We start from the raw sequence: 20777 nt of genomic DNA on the forward strand, positions 1-20777 counted from the left end.
TGATGAGCGTGTAGGTCTGTCCTCTGGGTTTCCCTGCTTCAATGAATCTAATAAGCCTGCGCCAGTGTATCAGATGATCTAACATAATGTCAGCACCTCAAGCCCTCTCCATTCATTATGCTCAACTCCAGTCTCTTGGGTGAAGTTCTACTTGTTTATGTTTCTCTCCCACGTAATCGATAACTCAATGTTATTTAACTAGGCAAGTCAGTGAAGAACAAATTATTTTTTACAATGACGGCCTACCCTGGCCAAACCCTCCCCTAACGTGGACCAATTGTGTGCCGCCCTATGGGACTCCCGAACGGTTGTGATACAGCCCAGGATCAAACCCAGGTCTGTAGTGACACCTCTAGCACTGCGATGCAGTGCCTTAGACCACTGGCCCACTCGGCCCCCTAAACTCCATTTTACATTTACATTTGAGTCATTTAGCAGATGCTCTTATCCAGAACGACTGACAGGAGCAATTAGGGTTAAGTGCCTTGCTCAAGTGTACATCGGCCAATTTTTTACACCTAGTCGGCTTAGGGACTCAAACCAGTGACCTGTCGGTTACATAAATAAAACATCTGTCATAAATAATTCAAACAATGAACCTCACACCTGACTCAATCAGTACCGTGAGTGTGCAGTGATACCATTTATTAGTATGGTAGTGGAAGAGATATCATGAATTTCATTGCTGATATTATTTACATGCAATACATTCATATTTTGCATTACAGAGTTAGAAGTGTGGATATATGCATGTCATTAGGTACAGTACTGTTTTAAATCAACAGGTATTGTGTTTTGCCATATAACCAGATACATTATGGTGCAATTAACTCTACTTTCACTATCAGCAGTAGAACAAATGTATATGTTTGCAACTCTAACCTTGAGACATATGTGAGTCCTTTATGCAAAAGTGGGTTACATACAAACATTTATGGAGTGTGTCTATTGAAGAATATAGCCTAGTACTGAAGTTTACTGAAAGGCTTTCTGTGATGCAGTCATTCTCTGTGCTGGTATTCTTAAACCAACTGTTCTATGGATCCTGCAGAATGTCCATTAGAAAACCACCCTGATCTGATCTTGACCATCATCTGACACAGCAGATGCTGCAGTTTCTCTGAACAGAAAAATAAGAAGACATGTTTAGCTGCTGTAGCATTGAGGTCACAACCTTGAAGGTACATGTATAGTGTTAAAGGTGTATTTTTCAGAGGAAGTGTGTAAACAAAAATGTAAGGCACTGAAGATCACTATACCCTACCTTTTATGTTGTCTGCTGTTGATTATGAGTGTTACCATCATTAGGATTAATGCTAGTGCTCCAATAACTGAACCAACCACAATTCCCCTGAGATTATCTGCAAAACAAAGAGCATATACTGTAGTTTAAGTGTGGCTTTAGAGGGAATGATAAATCATTTTGTTGAGAGAGGGTTGTGAGGGCTTTGAAATGCTTCCCTTTTTGATAAAGGAGGAGCGATTATCAGCTTGTCCACAGTCAAAAAGGAGAATGCAAACCTTTGATTTTCAGATACTCAATTTCATACCTATGTTATTCATGATGGGGGGCCTCACGCACTGTAAATAATAGTATAGTGACTACAGCATCCTTCAGTATCATAACAGTACTTTAGCTAGCCTATGCTGTGGATATTTAAATAATTGTGTCAATTATACTGTATGTGATGATTCAAACTCAGTCTGGTCTCATTGCCATAGCAATATGCTCCCATATCTGTCCCTGCCAACTCATGTCAACGGTATTAGTGGAGAGGTTGTAAAAGGGGTTTCAACAAAGCACATGAATCGGTGGTGAAGTTATGATTTTTTTAATAATTTGGGGAAATCAAAAGACAGGACACGCCGTACATAAAAAGCAGCTGATTTCAAACATTAAGCATGTTCAAGTTGATGTGACCTCACTGGCAATACACCCATGATATTGATCCTCAGCCAAGATTGATTTCATTTTGCAGTAACGTTCTAGTGATAATTTGTTACCAGAATTATAGAGCATTTTGCTGTTGATTTTAGTGATAATTTTTACCAGAATTATAGAGCATTTTGCTGTTGATTTCAGCGATGATAAATACATTTTTACATTTACATTTTTGTCATTTAGCAGACACTCTTATTCAGAGCGACTTCCAGTAGTGAGTGCATACTGTGGCGTACAGCAGGTCAGCCACCAGGGGGAGACTTGTCGAGGCCTGGTGACAGACGGAGTATAGCTCACGAGGCGATGGCCCCATCTGCTGGACGTGACAGGTCTCGACTGGCTCTCCTGCCAGGACTAATTGGGGCTGATTGGGGATTGGTGAGTAATCAAGGGCTGATTGCTCACCAGCTGTACAAGTCCCATAAAGCTGCCAGAAGGGCAGCACACTGGGGAGAGACTGGAGGAGGAACGGACTCCTGTATAGTTGGGGGCGGTAACAGGATAGGGTTCATTTTTTTTGTTGTTGATCGCCACAGGATACAGCTAGACCCGGAGCCCCGGAGAGGGTCTCTTGGGGGAGACCTATTCTTTTGGACTATTATTTTAATAAATACCTTTGAAACTGAGCTAATCCTACTCTGTCCATGTCCGATCTGTGTAAATGTTTTGACCAAACCCCCTGGTCTGCCACAATACATTTTCATACTGGTATTTCCTACATACTAGGAGCATATATCATGTTGCTGTTGATTTCAGTGATGATTCATACCAGTAGCAGAGAATTTTGCTGTTGATTTCAGCTATGGTCCATACCAGCCACGCAGGTCGTGGTTTCACCAGACCATTGACCAGTCCCCAGGCATGTGTGCTCCTCTGACCCCCAGAGGACATAGCCAGAGTCACAGGACAGCTTCACCACAGCTCCCTGTAAATATCTGGTCCCCTCCTTCTTTCCATTTGTGGGTGGAGAAAGCCAGCCACAGGACACCACTGTAGAGAATGAGATAAGATGGGCTTAATTTACTGCTATATTAATTCTATGACTAACGGTGCAAATGTGCTTATGTTCATTGTTTGTTATTTTGTTATACAGTAGGTTACCTACCTGGCTCTAGATCCTCCACTACAGACCTGTGGCTCTGAAAAGATACCCTGGTGGCATTGCCCATCTCCAGACTACGAGCCATCAGCGTATCATATCTACAATGCAATTATGATAAGATATTTCAAGCAATAAACAGAAGAGAACATTATGTCTCTTTAGCTATAAAAAAGTATAGTGTCTCAGTGTACTGTGTGTGATAACAGAAGATGGCAGATGTCTGGCTAGATTCCTCTGATCCATGCTTGTCGTACCTACAGTACAGAGAGCCCTCTCCAGAGCACAGCTCAGAGGCCTGGCTGCCGAGAGGATCATTTGGATCCTCGGGGATGGAAAACACTGGACGGAAACTGGCGTGGTGTTTTGGAGCATGGAGATATGAGTTCAACAAGTGTTCCGAATCGTACGTGAAGAGCGTGGACTCGTTCAATATAGCCCCTGGAAAAATGTAAGTACTGAGTAAAAAATGTATTGACTGCATTTGTTGTGCACATGACAACTGTGTGCAATTGCATTATGAGTACACTGAACCTTAGTTAGTGATTAACAATATCTCTGTAATCTGTCTGGAGAACATGTATGATATTAATTAGATGCAGACTTTGTATTTACTCACAGCTTGCCCCGAAATTAAACAGCCCCTCTGCATTGCCTTGATCAGACTCAGTCTGACCATCACTGGTAACCAGGTCATCTTTGGGATCACCGTTCATCTTTCCTAACAGTCCACGGGTAAAATCCTTAAACACCTCTGGTAGAAGCACTGTGGTTGTCATGGTTCCCCCTCTCAGTCTCAGTTCCACTCCAGCTCCAGAGGGGAACATGACAGTCACATTTGTAGGGTTGGGCGAAAATACAAACACACCTGGGAAATAAGTATGATAGATCCACATCTTAGAATTGCACATTTTTCTTATCTTATCTGGTTGACATTTTAGAAAATAGAATCTCCATTCTAGATTCTACATCCACATTTACAGCTCAGTGCAGACTTGGTGAATACTGATGTCAAACATTTGAACTTGAAATTAAAGTTGAATCATTCTCTTTACGCAGGGAAGCTAGGACTTTAAAGCAGTTGTAAATATGTGTTAGTAATTTCACAAGGGCACAGACAGCCCTTATATCTCTTCATCAGTGAGCCAGCTCAGCCTTATCTCTGCTGCATTATCTCTCCACTGCATTGATTATTTTATGAAAACAATAGCTCTTCCATGAATCCAAAGGTCAATTAAAAAAGCCCAAGGTCTCACCCTTCAGATCCATCCAGCTCTGCTCAGAGAAGGAGAGGGAGGTTTGGTTCTGCAGCACCTGTAGGTGGTCCTGAGGGTTTCCGAGTCGCACCTCAATGATGTCAGAGGTCCCCTCTCTCATGGCAACCGCTGACAGCTTTGTTGCTTTCACCATGCTGCCTGTGAAATTAATGTTTATGAATAATAATCAAAGTAATAATAATTTCTTGATAATGAATTTCTTGTCTCTTTCATTCTAACTATAGGTTTTCTTAAAAACTCACCATTTGTCAGTATTACCGGCTCTGTTCTGCCCTGTATTGTCAGTTCCTTGCTTTCTGAGACCATAATGGTGTATTCCCCCTTTCCATTGAAGGAGTAACTGACGCCATCAAATGTTATGAAGTGGGGGTCTCCAAACACCACACCTAGTGATAAAAATCCAATACCATTATTATAAATTATTCTAAGATGACATTGAAATGATAGTAAATAACAGAAAAAAAGATCTACATTTTAGACACTGTATAATATTATGTTCAGACAGCTGTAATGTCGTGAATCAGACAGTCATACTATAGACCAGAGCCATTTTCTCACCTGCTTTTGGTACTTGGTAGGTCCTGCAGTCACTGGAGGGTCTGCGTTTGAAGTAGTAGTGACAGTTGTCAGACCACAGGCAGCAGTAGTAGAAGCTGAGGACATCGTAGAGCCAGTGGGAGAACCCAGGGACTCTGGGGGGCTTTACAAATGGAGGTGAGCCCCAGTCATGGGCTCTGTCTGGGGTACTCCCGCCAATGGAGTCATCTGTCAAAACCTGGGCCCCCGTGTGGTCATAGCAACACTGCTGTCCTGCTGCAAACTTGGGGCTGTCAACAGTGAATATGAAACACAGGATACAAATAGGCCTTGAGGACTCTTAATGACTGACAAATCATTAGATTGTTATGGGACTTACCTGGCTTGTATGGCCCGCACACAGTGCACACTTCCTGGGTGGTAGGTACACACACTCCCCTTCTCCATATCACAGCCATAATCTGTCTGTGGGTGAAAGGAAAAGCATCAATTAAAATGCACAAAGCAAACTGTATCATACTCTTTTCTTTTACTGGTATCTATCATACATGTAAAGCAATACTGATGTATGCTGTGCCTGCACTGTTGGGAGCACAAACATATTAGCCTTTACTGATCAAGGTACAGGTGTAGGATCTTAATTTGTGCCAGTTTACAGCAGGAAAATAATCCTGCAGCAACAGGAAATGTGAATTATGTGGATTGTAATTAATGGACATATTTATAGAGGTTGATACATTCAGCCGATGTGGGTAAGACCTTTAAAAACAGGTCAACATTCACAAGGCCGCATGCGCTGCCCAACTGGCAAGTGTCTTCACTGACATTTTCAACCTCTCCCTGTCTGAGTCTGTAATACAAGCATGCTTAAAGCAGACCATCATAGTCCCTGTGCCCAAGAACACCAAGGTAAAATGCCTAAATGACTACTGACCCGTAGAACTCACCTCTGTCTGCTCACATCAACATCATTATCCCAGAAACCATAGACCCACTCCAATTTGCATTCCGCACCAACAGAGCCACAGATGATGCAATCTCTATTGCACTCCATACTGCCCTTTCACACCTGGACAAAAGGAACACCTATGTGAGAATGCTGTTAATTTACTACGCTGATCCCCAACACGGGCGAGTGCTCAGTCCCCTCCTGTACTCCCTGTTCACTCATGACTGCACGGCCAGGGACGACTCATAAAATCAAATTCTTTGACAATTATTAGGGCCTTCCTCTGACACCGCCTGGTATAGAGGCCCTGGATGGCAGGAAGCTTGGCCCCAGTGATGTACTGGGCCGTTCACACTACCCTCTGTAGTGCCTTGCGATCAGAGGCCGAGCAGTTGCCATACCAGGGAGTTATGCAACCATGCTCTCGATGGTGCAGCTGTAGAACCTTTTGAGGATCTGAGGACCCATGCCAAATCTTTTCAGTCTCCCGGGGGGGTATAGGTTTTGTCGTGCCCTCTTCACGACTGTCATGGTGTGCTTGGACCATGTTTGTTTGTTGGTGATGTGGACACCAAGAATCTTGAAGCTCTCAACCTGCTCCACTGCAGCCCCGTTGATGAGAATGGGGGCGTGCGCGGTCCTCTTTTACCTGTAGTTGACTAGTAGACTTTTTGCATTGCTCCCCCCCCACCATCTTCTATGCTGCTGCTACTCTCTTTTATTATCTATGCATAGTCACTTTAATAACTCTACCTACATGTACATATTACCTCAATTACCTCGACACCGGTGCCCCCGCACATTGACTCTGTACCGGTACCCCCTGCATATAGCCTCGTTATTGTCATTTACTGAAGCTCTTTAATTATTTGTTATTATTTTCTTACTTTTTTGGGGGGTTGTATTTTCTTAAAACTGCACTGTTGGTTAAGGGCTTGTAAGTAAGTATTTCACTGTTATATTGGTGCATGTGACAAATACAATTTGATTTGATTTGAAACTTCAGAAGCATTTTTAAACCTCAAATACGTGGACTGTTCTCCTGCAACATGGTGATCAAATTAAGATCCTACATCTATACCATAGTTTACTGCTTTGACTTACATGAAACCTCCCAGTGTCTGCTCTAGCCTGAGCCAGTGTGCATGGACAGTCAATAATTTCAGAGAGGAAGTCTGGCAGTGTCTCCTCCAGCTGGTCCCAGGCTTTACACTTATCCAGTGCCCAGACGGCTGAGTCCTGCCTGAACTTGTCCTCCAGATGCCAGGCTAGAGCATGGTCCTCAGTCCACACTGCCTGGACATTCCTATAGGACATTCATATCACGGAGACAGTTTATCTGTATGACTATGTCTGCATACACTGATGGAGCCTACTCAACTTATTTGCTCAACTTTATGTTGAACAAGAACTTTATTTTCTTCATTTTAAGCCAACATGTATGTGGTTGATGACAAGTTAGCTAACGCAGTTACAACAACATGTATGTGGTTGATGACTAGGTAGCTAACGCAGTTACAACAACATGTATGTGGTTGATGACTAGGTAGCTAACGCAGTTACAACAACATGTATGTGGTTTATGACTAGGTAGCTAACGCAGTTACAACAACATGTATGTGGTTGATGACTAGGTAGCTAACGCAGTTACAACAACATGTATGTGATTTATGACTAGGTAGCTAACACAGTTACAACAACATGTATGTGGTTTATGACTAGGTAGCTAACGCAGTTACAACAACATGTATGTGGGTCGGATGGCGCTGTGTTAAGAAGCAGTGCGGCTTGGTTGGGTTGTGTATCGGAGGAAGCATGACTTTCAACCTTCGTCTCTCCCGAGCCCGTACGGGAGTTGTGGCGATGAGACAAGATAGTAGCTACTAAACAATTGGATACCACAAAATTGGGGAGAAAGAGGTTAAAAAAAATATTATAATAAAACTTGTCCTCTTGCTCAGTTGTGCACCGGGGTTACCACTCCTATTTCTATTCTGGTTAGAGCCAGTTTGCTCTGTTCTGTGAAGGGAGTAGTACACAGAGTTGTACAAGATATTCAGTTTCTTGGCAAATTGTCACATGGTATAGCTTTCAGAAACTGAAGATCTCGTACAACGCTCTTCACAGAATAGCACAAACTGGCTGATCAAGACTCCCACACGCTCCATGAATGCCCTCCAAACCTGGGACGTGAACTGGGGACCCCGATCAGAAACTATGTCCTCAGGCACCCCATAGTGCTGGAAGACGTGTGTAAGCAGTGCCTCCGCAGTCTGTAGAGCCGTAGGGAGACGGCAGGACTTAGAAAACCGATCCACAACGACCAGGATCGTGGTGTTCCCCTGTGACGGAGGAAGATCGGTGAGGAAGTCCACCGACAGATGTGACCAAGTCCGCTGTGGAACGGGGAGGGGCTGTAAATTCCCTCTAGGCAGGTGTCTAGGAGCCTTACACTGGGTGCACACCGAACAGGAGGAGACATAAACCCTCACGTCCTTGGCCAAGGTGGGCCACCAGTATCTCCCCCTAAGACCCCGCACCCAATCCCTGGATGACCAGAGGAGGGTGACGTGTGGGCCCACCTGATCAATCTGTCGGCAACACCAAGTGGGACGTACCTCTGACCAGCTGGACATTGTGGTGGAGTAGGTTCTAACCGTGACAACCGCTCAATGTCCGCATCCACCTCCCATACCACCGGTGCCACCAGACAAGAAGCCGGAAGTATGGGGGTGGGATCGATGGACCGCTCCTCGGTATCATAGAGACGGGACAGTGCGTCGGCGGCCTTAGCGTTACGGGAACCTGGTCTATATGAGATGGTGAAACGAAATCTGGTGAAAAACATCGCCCACCTTGCCTGGCGAGGATTCAGTCACGTTGCCTGGCGAGGATTCAGTCTCCTAGCCGCCCGGATGTACTCCAGATTACGGTGGTCAGTCCAGATGAGAAAAGAGTGTTGCGCCCCCTCAAGCCAATGTCTCCACACCTTCAGAGCCTTTACCACAGCCAGCAACTCCCAGTCACCCACATTATAGTTTCGCTCCGTCGGACTGAGCTTCCTCGAATAAGAAAGCGTAAGGGCTAAGCTTCTGTGACGAGCCCGAGCGCTGTGATAACACGGCTCCAACACCAGCCTCGGACATGTCCAACTCCACTATGAATGCCAAAGAGGGGTCCGGATGAGCCAATACGGGAGCATCGGTAAACAAAGCCTTCAGACGACCAAAAGCTCTGCCCGCCTCCGCCAACCACCGCAAACGCACCGGCCCCCCTTCAGCAGTGAGGTAATGGGAGCAGTCACCTGCCCAAAACCCCGGATAAACCTCCGGTAGTAATTGGCAAACCCTAAAAACCGCTGCACCTCTTTTACCGTTGTCGGAGTCTGCCAATTACGCACGGCCGCAATGCGGTCACACTCCATCACCACCCCAGATGTGGAAATGCGATACCCCAGGAAAGACACGGCTTGTTTGGAGAACACTCATTTCTCGGCCTTGACGTACAGGTCATGCTACAACAGTCGCCCAAGTACCATGCACACCAGAGACACATGCACGGCGCGTGTCGGGGAATACATCAGAATGTCATCGATATAAACCACCACACCCTGGCCGTGCATGTCCCTGAGAATCTTGTCTACAAAGGATTGGAAGACGGCTGGAGCATTTTTCAACCAATACGGCATGACGAGGTACTCATAATGACCAGATGTGGTACTAAACGCGGTCTTCCACTCATCTCCCTCCCAGATACGTACCAAGTTATACGCGCTCCTGAGATCCAATTTTGTGAAGAAGCGTGCTCCGTGAAATGACTCCACCGCCGTGGCGATGAGAGGTAGCGGGTAACTGAACCCCACTGTGATGGAATTTAGACCTCTATAGTCAATGCACGGACGCAGACCTCCCTCCTTCACAAAAAAGAAACTTGAGGAGGCGTGGAGGGCCGAATGTACCCCTGTCCCAGAGATTCGGTGACATATGTCTTCATAGCCACCGTGACAGGGGATACACGTGACTCCTGGGAAGTGCGACGTTTACCTGGAGGTTTATCGCACAATCCTCTCGTCGATGAGGTGGTAATTGGGTCACCCTCTTTTTACAGAAAGCGATAGCCAAATTGGCATATTTGGGAATATGCACGGTGGAGACTTGGTCCGGACTCTCCACGTCGTTGCACCGATGGAAACTCCCACACAACTACCTGAGCACACCTCTGACCACCCCTTTAGAGCCCCCTGTTTCCACGAAATTTGGGGATTGTGATAAGCTAACCAGGGAATTCCCAGCACCACTGGAAACGCAGGAGAATCAATGAGAAAGAGACTAATCCGCTCCACATGACCCCCCTGCGTCACCATGTCCAGTGGAACGTTGGCCTCCCTGACCAGCCCTGACCCTAATGGTCGACTATCTAGGGCGTGCATGGGGAAGGGTTGGTCCATCTGAACCAAGGGAATCCCTAACTTAAAACTTATTATGGGCTGAGATCCCGTTAACGGGATTGATATGGCAACAGCCAGTGAAAGTGCAGGGCGCCAAATTCAAAACAACAGAAATCTCATAATTAAAATTCCTCAAACATCTTATACCATTTTAAAGGTAATCTTGTTGTTAATCCCATGACAGTGTCCGATTTCAAATAGGCTTTACAGCAAAAGCACCACAAACGATTATGTTAGGTCAGAGCCAAGTCACCGAAAAACACAGCAATTTTTACAGCCAAAGAGTGGAGTCACAAAAATCAGAAATAGAGAGAGAATTAATCACTAACCTTTGATGATCTTCATCAGATGACACTCATAGGACTTCATGTTACACAATACATGTTTGCTTTGTTCGATAAAGTTCATATTTATGTTAAAAAATCTCAGTATACATTGGCGTGTTATGTTCAGTAGTTCCAAAAACATCTGGTGATACAAGTGCTATATATGGAACTTTAGATACACTTCTCCTTAATGCAACCGCTGTGTCAGATTTCAAAAAAGCAAACCATGCAATAATGAGTACGTCACTCAGAGACCCAATAAGCCAAAAATATATCCGCCATATTGTGCAGTCAACAGAAGTCAGAAATAACATAAATATTCACTTACCTTTGATGATCTTCATCAGAATGCACTCCCAGGAATCCTAGTTCTACAATCAATGTTTGATTTGTTAGGTAATGTCCATCATTTATGTACAAATAGCTACTTTTGTTAGCTTGTTCTGTAAACAAATCCAAAGTCACGAAGCGCGTTCACTAGGAGCAGACGAAAAGTCAAAAAGTTCCGTTATAGTCCATAGAAGCCTGTCAAACGATGTATAGAATCAATCTTTAGGATGTTTTTAACATAAATCTTTAATAATGTTCCAACTGGAGAATTCCTTTGTCTGTAGAAAAGCAATGGAGTGTGAGCTACCTCATGTGAATGCGCGTGACCAGCTCGTGGCAATCTGCCAGACCATTGACTCAAAGAGCCCTCATGAGCCCCTCCTTTACAGTAGAAGCCTCAAACAAGTTTCTAAAGACGGTTGACATCTAGTGGAAGCCTTAGGAAGTAAAACATGACCAATATCCCACTGTATCTTCAATAGGGAATGAGTTGAAAATCCACCAACCTCAGATTTCCCAGTTCCTGGTTGGATTTTTTCTCAGGTTTTTACCTGCCATATGAGTTCTGTTATACTCACAGACATCATTAAAACAGTGTTAGAAACTTCAGAGTGTTTTCTATCCAAATATACTAATAATATGTATATATTAGCAACTGGGACTGAGGAGCAGGCAGTTTACTCTGGGCACCTTATTCATCCAAGCTACTCAATACTGCCCCCAGCCGTAAGAAGTTAAGCGCGAACCCACGGCCCATAAAATTCCCCGCTGCGCCTGAATCTACTAGCGCCTTATGATGGGAATGGGGGGGAAACTCAGGAAAGGAAATCAACACATACATATGACCAGGGAGCTCTGGGTGAGCCTGGTGCTGATTCATCTGGGGTGCCCGAGCAGTGCTCTGCCTGCCCTCTCGACTCCCAGACGAGCTCCTCCAGCACCGGTCGGCAGTGTGCCCTCTCCGACCACAACTGGTGCAGGAGGAGGCTCCTCTTCCGGTCGCCCTAGCTGCAGCACCCCCTAACTTCATTGGTGTCGGAGCGGGAGTGCTGGGGGATGGAACGGACAGAACCCGATCTGGACTTCCGCGAGCAGCCAGCAAGTTGTCCAGTGAGGGTGGTGTCTCAACAAGCTAGCTCCCTGCGGACGTCCTCCCGCAGGCTGCACCTATAGTGGTCCATCAGGGCCCTGTCATTCCACCGGCGGCCAGGGTCCGAAACTCCAGCGCGAAGTCGCTCCTCGTTGCCTGCCTCAGATGAAACAGACATTCACCCTCACTCTGGGTAATGGTCCCTCGCCGAGTCTGGACCCTCCCACACCGCGTTGGCCCACTCCAGGGCTTTGCCCGAAAAGCAGGAGACGAGGACGTTGATACTCTCCCCTCCCGAAGGAGTCAGATGAACGGTCGCCAGGTAAAGCTCCAGCTGGAGCAGGAACCCCTTGCACCCGGCAGCTGTCACATCCTACTCCCTCGGGAGCGCGAGCCAAATCCCGCTGGGTCCGGACGCCGCAGGAGAAGTTGGTGGTGCAGGCTAGAGAGTTGCTGAAGACGGGGTAGGGAGGCCGCTCCTCTCACATCTCTCCATTCTCGCCATCACTTGATCCATAGCCGTCCCCAGACGGTGTAAAACGGAGGTATGCTGGAGCACACGCTCCTCCATGGACGGGGAGGGCGCGTCCGCTCCTGCTGACTCCATGATTTTTCGGTGCGGGATTCTTTCAATATCTCCCTAGGAGAAGTGGGTGTGGAGTCAGGCGCAGGACAGCAAGAATTCCAAGAAGGGCGTTTTATTACTGTCCACCAACAAAACAGGTACAGGACCACAAAAGCAGCCCCTAGAAAACAGGAACGCAGTCCTCTGACTAAACGAACTTGTGGGAAAAACAGTCAAGTGAAATAAACTTGCTTAACAGGGAAAAACGTAACCCAAGCCAACGACAGTAACACAAACAATCCTGCACAAAACCTAGCGGGTAGGGGGAGATGAAATACCCCACTGATTAGCCTAAACTAGACACAGGTGAACACAAGACAGACAAAACCAAACGAAAAAGAAAAGGGATCGGTGGCAGCTACTAGGCCGGCGACGATGACCGCAGAGTGCTGCCCGAACAGGGAGAGGAGCCGCCTTCAGTGGAAGTCGTGACACTTTTACTTGAGTCATTTTCTATTAAGGTATCTTTACTTTTAGTAGGACAATTGGGTACTTTTTCCACCACTGGTAGGTTGTGCTGCAAAAAAAATGCTGTATGGTATTTTTGTTATCAGTTTAAATGTGAGTGTGTCAAATCTTTTGCCGTACCATGCTCCATCTGGGTGAGTACTGGGGCTGATGCGTAGACAGCCGACCTCCCAGTCTGAGAAGGGCTTCCCTGCTGTCTTGGGCACAAATCTGAAGGCACCACTGTTAGGCTGGTCCCTCCCAAGAGAGTACAGGTACTCCCATTTACCCTGCCAGGACTCTGAGTAGGGATCCCCTATGACATGAAACATCCATGAGTATCCTTGGAATGCCAAAAATCCTGAAATTTCTATCCCTAAATTTAAATGGTTTTGACAAGATAGAACTGCCAAAGAGGGCGGAGTTGCAATCTACTGCAGATATAGCTACTATCTACGTCTGTGCCCAAATAATTTGAGCTTCTGCTTTTAAAAATCCAACTTTCCAGAAACAAGTCTCTCAGCATTGCCGCTTGTTACAGACTCCCCTCGGACCCCAGTTGTGCCCTGGACGCCATATGTGAATTGATCGTCCCCCCCATCTATCTTCAGAGTTCTTACTGTTAGGTGGCCTAAACTGGGACATGCTTAACACCCCGGCCATCCTACGATCTAAGCTAGATGCCCTCAATCTCACACAAATCATCAAGGAACCTACCAGGTTCAACCCTAAATCCGTAACCATGGGCTATATCATCCTGACCAACCTGCCCTCTAAATACAACTCTGCTGTCTTCAACCAGGATCTCAGCGATCACTGCCTCATTGCCTGCATGCGTACTGGGTCCCGGTCAAACGACCACCCCTCATCACTGTCAAATGCTCCCTAAAACACTTCAGTGAGCAGGCCTTTCTAATCAACCTGGCCCGGTATCCTGGAAGGATATTGACCTCATCACGTCAGTAGAGGATGCCTGGTTGCTCTTCAAAAGTGCTTTCCTCTCCATCTTAAATAATCAATCCCGTTTCAAACAAATGTAGAGCTAAGAACAGATATAGCCCTTGGTTCACCCCAGACTTGACTGCCCTTGAACAGCACAAAAACATCCTGTGGCGTTCTGCATTAGCATCGAATAGCCCCCATGATATGCAACTTTTCAGGGAAGTCAGGAACCAATATACTCAGTAGGTTAAGAAAGCTAAGGCTAGCTTTTTCGAACACAAATTTGCTTCCTGTATCACTAATTCCCAAACTTTTGGGACACTGTAAAGTCCATGGAGAATCAGAGCACATCCTCCCAGCTGCCGACTGCACTGAGGATAGGAAACACTGTCACCACCGATAATCGATCATTTCAAGAAGCATTTTTCCACAGCTGGCCATGCTTTTCACCTGGCTACCCCTACCCTGGCCAACATCTCAGCACCCCCTGCAGCAACTTGCCCCCCCACCCCCCGCTTCTCCTTCACCTGCTTCTCCTTCACTGGATCCCTACAAATCAGCTGGGCTCGACAATCTCAACCCTCTCTTTCTAAAATTATCCGCAGAAGTTGTTGCAACCCATATTACTAGCCTATTCAAACTCTCTTTCGTAACGTCTGAGATCCCCAAAGATTAGAAAGCTGCCGCGGTCATCCCCTCTTCAAACGGGGGAGACACTCTAGACCCAAACTGTTATAGACATATATCCATCCTGCCCTGCCTTTCTAAAATCTTCAAAAGCCAAGTTAATAAACAGATCACCGACCATTTCAAATCCCACCGTACCTTCTCCACTATGGAATCTGGTTTCTGAGCTGGTCATGGGTGCACCTCAGCCAGGCTCAAGGTCCTAAACAATATCATAACCGCCATCGATAAAAGACAGTACTGTGCAGCCGTCTTCGTCAACCTGGCCAAGGCTTTCGACTTTGTCAATCACGCATTCTTATCGGCAGACTCAATAGCTTTGGTTTCTCAAATGACTGCCTCGCCTGGTTCACCAACTACTTCTCAGACAGAGTTTAGTGTGTCAAGTCAGAGGGCCTGTTGTCCGGACCTCTGGCAGTCTCTATGGGGGTGCCACAGGGTTCAATTCTTGGGCCGACTCTTTTCTCTGTAAATATCAGTGATGTTGCCCTTGCTGTTTGTGATTCTCTGATCCACCTCTACGCAGACGACACCATTCTGTATACCTCTGGCCCTTCTTTGGACACTGTGCTAACAAACCTCCAAACGAGCTTCAACGCCATCCAACACTCTTTCCATAGACTTCAACTGCTTTTAAATGCTAGTAAAACTAAGTGCATGCTCTTCAACTGATTGCTGCCCGCACCCTCCCACCCGACTAGCATCACTACTCTGGGCGGTTCTGACCTAGAATATGTGGACAACTACAAATACAGTTTAACCAGACACCTAGGTAAGATTTATTTTTAAGCATCTCCAATCCAAAATTCAATCTAGAATCGGCTTCCTATTTCGCAACAAAGCCTCCTTCACTCATGCTGCCAAACATCCCCTCGTAAAACTGACCATCCTGCCGATCCTTGACTTCAGAGATGTCATTTACAAAATAGCCCCCAACACTCTACTCAGCAAACTGGATGTAGTCTGTCACAGTGCCATCATTTTTATCACCAAAGCCCCATATGCTACCCACCACTGCGATCTGTGTGCTCTCGTTGGCTGGCCCTCACTACATATCCGTCGCCAAACCCACTGGCTCCAGGTCATCTATCAGTCTTTGCTAGGTAAAGCCCCGCCTTATCTCAGCTCACTGGTCACCATAGCAACACCGACCCGTAGCACATGCCCCAGCAGGTATATTGCACTGGTCATCCCCAAAGCCAAAACTTTCTTTGGCCACCTTTCCTTCCAGTTCTCTGCTGCCAATGACTGGAACGAATTGCAAAACCTCTGAAGCTGGTGTGTTATATCTCCCTCTCTAACTTTAAGCATCAGCTGTCTGAGCCGCTTACCGATCACTGTACCTGTACACAGGCAATCTGTAAATAGCACACCTGACTGCCTCATCCCCATATTATTACTTACCCTCTTGCTCTTTTGCACCTCAGTATCTCTACTTGCACATCATCATCTGCACATCACTCCAGTATTATTGCTAAATTGTCATTATTTTCACCTCTAGGGCCTATTTATTTCCTACCTCCCTACTCTTCTACATTTGCACACACTGTACATATATTTTTCTTTTATTTTGTGTTATTGACTGTACGTTTGTTTATATGTAACTCTGTGTTGTTGTTTTTGTCACACTGCTTTACTTTATCTTGGCCAGGTCGCAGTTGTAAATGAGAACCTACCTGGTTAGATAAAGGTGAAATAAAAATTTTAAAAATGCACTGACAGCAAATGGTAAGATGTTGGAAGGACTTAGCTGTTACTCACCTTTCTCCATGTATCCCCAGAGCTCTATGTTGACCTTTTCTGCTCTGACCTGTGAGGTGTTCCATGTCATGTCCAGCGGGCCTCCAACTTTTGGGGTGCCGTAGTACTGCCACTGGGTTGCGTTGATTATAGTAGCTTTGAAACTGGGATCTAACTTTCCAGGATGGACTGTAGATTAAAAAACACAAACGGAGTATCGATGCATTTTACTGTAAGTTGGTAAGAAAGGGGTATTGACATTTTAAATAAGTGTATCTGGTCGAATTTTGTGATAAATAGCTGCCATATATCCGTGCTGCACAGGCTTTCCCTACCTGATAACCAAGCTCCATGTCTGCTGAAGGTTGTACCATTGTCTGTAGAGATCTGAAAAGGAACCAACCCTGTTTCATACAGTAGAGGTGATATGCAGTGGCCTCTGCTGTCTGTGTCCACATAGCCCACCGTTTTGATTTCATCATTGAACCTTCAATTAGAAAGACAGTTTTCAGTCGATTTAATATGCATATCTACCAGCCATACATTCACAGAACTTAGAATGTAAAACTCAGCAATATGTTAGGTAAGTGAAGTGAAATGAGTGTTTTGCATCTACCAGCAGATTATTTGGGAGCTCTCATTAAAAGTTGCTTTGAGGACAACAAAGTCAGTTCCACCAAATATTGATCCGGAATATGGAGTGACATCGACACAGTACTCCCCATAGTCCGCACAGCAGTTATCGAGGGATACACAAGTGGCATGGCAAGAACAGGATTCTAATTTGCCACCACATTTTCCTTCACATGACTGTCCTGTAAGAAAAATATAAAATTACATGTGAAATGAGAGTGGAGAAAAATAAAGTGTGGTGTTACAGTATAACACAACCAGTGGTGTAAAGTACTTAAGTAAAAATACTTAAAAGTACTACTTAAGTCATTCTTTGAGGTATCTGTACTTTACTATTTATATTTTTAACAACTTGTACTTTTACTTCACTAGATTCCTTAAGAAAATATTGTACTTTTTTACTTCATACATTTGACACCCAAAAGTACTCTTACAATTTGAATGCTTAGCAGCACAGGAAAATGGTCCAATTCATGCACTTATCAACAGAATATCCTTGGTCATCCCTACTGCCACTGATCTGGTGGACTCACTAGACACACAGGCTTCGTTTGTAAATTATGTCTGAATGTTTGAGTGTGCCCCTGGCTATCCGTAAACTTTAAAAATCTAAATAATTGTGCCATCTTGTTTGCTTAATATAAGTAATTTGAATACACTTAAGTATATTTGAGCAATTACATTTACTTTTGATACTTAAGTATATTTTAAACCAAATACTCAGACCTTTACTCAAGTAGAATTTTACTGGGTGACTTTTACTTTTACTTGAGTCATTTTCAATTAAGGTATCTTTACTTTTACTCAAGTATGACAATTGGGTACTTTTTTCACCACTGAACGCAACTACCAACCAAGAACCTTGAGCTGCAACATATTTTTTCCCTTTTCAAGTCGCATGTGGAACCACCATTAATAGATTTAGTATGACAAAGTTTCCACTACCTACCAGATATCCTGCTACTGGAAACAAAACAGATGAAAATCACAGCCAAGTAAGAGGCTCTTCCCATCCTGATGTTTGACTGTTTGTTTACCAACAGCCTGTCCTTGATACTGTACTATGCAATGTACAGAGAGGCTTCCAGCTAGCTGCAAATACTAGATTTTTACCAATATGATTTACGGGTTGTGCTCAACAGTCCAGTGTCACATAACCTTTCGGTAACTAACATTTACAGGCATCTTTGTTGAGAAATGGTAGCAAAGGTCATTATGATTACACAGTTCTGCATGCTTGTCCTCAGTTGACTAATTCACTCAACAGTGTTTGTGTATTTTGGACCCTATTTTCACAGTTGAGTAATAAGGCTGTATGTTGGGCGTGGGTGGCTCTACCTGCCATACAGATTAAAAACCTCACAAAAGAAAAAACATCAGCACCTTGAACTGTGAGTGAGCTGATGAAGAATATCATTACAAACTGTGGAGGTGACAAGTAATTCCCTTTTTCCATGGTAATGCATTAATTACACACCACAGTGAGAATAATACATTCTTCTATTGGCCTGTGTTAACTCAAGTTATTCACAATTTCTCATTATAAATACGATTGATTTGTCACGATCGTTGTCAGGGAAATGACCGGACCAAGGTGCAGCATGGTGAGCGTACATTTTTTCTTTAAATGTCACCAACCACCAACCATCAACCATCAACCAACAACCACCAACCATCAACCACCAACCATCAACCACCAACCATCAACCATCAACCACCAACCACCAACCATCAACCACCAACCATCAACCACCAACCATCAACCACCAACCACCAACCACCAACCACCAACCATCAACCACCAACCATCAACCACCAACCACCAACCACCAACCATCAACCATCAACCATCAACCATCAACCATCAACCATCAACCATGACGCTCCGTGAGACTATACATGCATCAAACGAAGACAACTACCCACAACTAAGGTGGCAAAACAGGCTGCCTAAGTATGATTCCCAATCAGAGACAACGATTGCCAGCTGCCTCTGATTGGGAACCACACTCGGCCAAACACACAGAAATAGAAAACATAGAATGCCCACCCCACATCACACCCTGACCTAACCAAATAGAGAAATAAAACGGCTCTCTAAGGTCAGGGCGTGACATGATTCATAACTTTGGGTGCTGTTAAGCCATCTGTCTCCCATGTGATTGATTGTGGTTACTTAGCACCACCAACACGTTTGGGGCATTTTCTTGTACATCTCCCATACTCTACATAATAGAAATGTATCATTCAGTCGTAGATTGTGTCTTGATCTTTATTTTCTGTCAAATGTATTAATCTCTTTAGCCTGTCGTTTTTAGCAGGCTGTCACGCCCTGGTCGAAGTATATTATGTTTGTCTTCATTTATTTGGTCAGGCCAGGGTGTGACATGGGTTATTGTGGTGCGTTTTTGTCTTGGGGTGTTGTGGGGTGTCTAGCATAGTCTATGGCTGCCTGAGGCGGTTCTCAATCAGAGTCAGGTGATTATCGTTGTCTCTGATTGGGAACCATATTTAGGCAGCCATATTCTTTGAGTATTTCGTGGGTGATTGTCCTTATTGTTCATGTCTCTGTGTTTGTTTGCACAAGATAGGCTGTTTCGGTTTTCACGTTACGTTTATTGTTTTTGTATAGTTTGTGTTTTTGTCTTCATTAAAGATGTATCGAACTAACCACGCTGCATTTTGGTCCGACTCTCTTTCACCTGAAGAAAACCGTAACAGAATCACCCACCACACCAGGACCAAGCGGCGTGGTGACAGGCAGTGGCAGCGGGAGCAGCGAAAGGAGGAATGGACATGGGAAGACGTTTTGGATGGCAAGGGTTGTTACACTTGGGAGGAGATACTGGCTGGAAGAGATCGCCTCCCATGGGAACAGGTGGAGGCACTTAGGAGAGCAGAGGCAGCCGGATATAGGAGCCGGCGATACGAGGGAACACGGTTGGCAAGGAAGCCCGAGAGTCAGCCCCAAAAATGTCTTGGGGGGGGAGCTCAGGGAGAGTGTGGCAGAGTCAGGGTTCAGACCTGAGCCAACTCCCCCTGTTTATCGTGAGGAGCAGCGATCACAGGACTTCTGGACTTGGGAGGAGATATTGGACGGAAAAGGACCCTGGGCACAGCCTGGTGAATATCGACGCCCCAAAGAAGAACTGGAGGCGGTGAAAGCGGAGAGGCGCTGGTATGAAGAGGCAGCACGGCGACGCGGATGGAAGCCCGAGAGTCAGCCCCAAAAATGTATTGGGGGGGGGCTCACAGGGAGTATGGCTACGCCAGGTAGGAGACCTGCGCAAACTTCCTGTGCTTACCGGGGGGCTAAAGAGACCGGGCAGGCACCGTGTTATGCTGTGGAGCGCACGGTGTCTCCAGTGCGGGTGCATAGCCCGGTGCAGTACATACCAGCTCTTCGTATTGGCCGGGCTAGAGTGGGCATCGAGCCAGGTAAGGTTGGGCAGGCTCTGTGCTCAAGAGCTCCAGTACGCCTGCACGGTCCGGTCTATCCAGTGCCACAGGAGACGCTGCCGGAGTCTCCTGCCTGTCTAGCGCTGTCAGAGCCTTCCTCCTCTCCAGCGCTGCCGGAGTCTCCCGCCTGTCTAGCGCTGCCGGAGCCTTTCTCCTCTCCTGCGCTGCCGGAGTCTCCCGCCTATTCAGCGCTGCCGGAGCCTTTCTCCTCTCCTGCGCTGCCGGAGTCTCCCGCCTGTTCAGCGCA

General features: G+C 45.7%; 1 protein-coding gene across 2 annotated transcripts; it reads right to left on the reverse strand.

Moving 5' to 3' along the window:
• Positions 1-603: 603 nt before the first annotated feature.
• Positions 604-18277, reverse strand: LOC112257564 (sushi domain-containing protein 2). Of its 2 annotated transcripts, XM_024431221.2 has the most exons (16): positions 18021-18276; positions 17055-17253; positions 16774-16925; positions 16460-16627; positions 13211-13385; positions 6909-7110; positions 5235-5320; positions 4877-5145; positions 4561-4704; positions 4298-4456; positions 3661-3909; positions 3299-3482; positions 3048-3142; positions 2756-2932; positions 1265-1361; positions 604-1120 (listed from the first exon to the last, which is right to left on the reverse strand). In XM_024431221.2, the coding sequence occupies exons 1-16, from the start codon at positions 18082-18084 to the stop codon at positions 1060-1062; spliced, it is 2481 nt and encodes an 826-aa protein (XP_024286989.1). In that variant the 5' UTR covers positions 18085-18276; the 3' UTR covers positions 604-1059. The 2 variants fall into 2 exon arrangements, with proteins under 2 accessions (XP_024286989.1, XP_024286990.1); XM_024431222.1 differs by lacking the exon at positions 604-1120 and having other exon boundaries at positions 1274-1361; positions 2712-2932; positions 18021-18277.
• Positions 18278-20777: the final 2500 nt, after the last annotated feature.

Source organism: Oncorhynchus tshawytscha, linkage group LG09 (genome assembly GCF_018296145.1).
Source record: "Oncorhynchus tshawytscha isolate Ot180627B linkage group LG09, Otsh_v2.0, whole genome shotgun sequence".
NCBI lineage: Eukaryota > Metazoa > Chordata > Actinopteri > Salmoniformes > Salmonidae > Oncorhynchus > Oncorhynchus tshawytscha.

Coding starts and splice junctions, on each gene's coding strand:
- LOC112257564 (XM_024431221.2), bottom strand. CDS start 18,084: ATGGGAAGAGCCTCTTACTTGGCTGTGATTTTCATCTGTTTTGTTTCC. Junction 13,386..16,459: donor CTGGGGATACATGGAGAAAG/GTGAGTAACAGC, acceptor TTCATGTCATAG/GGGATCCCTACTCAGAGTCC. Junction 7,111..13,210: donor ACTCACCCAGATGGAGCATG/GTACGGCAAAAG, acceptor AATGTCCTATAG/GAATGTCCAGGCAGTGTGGA.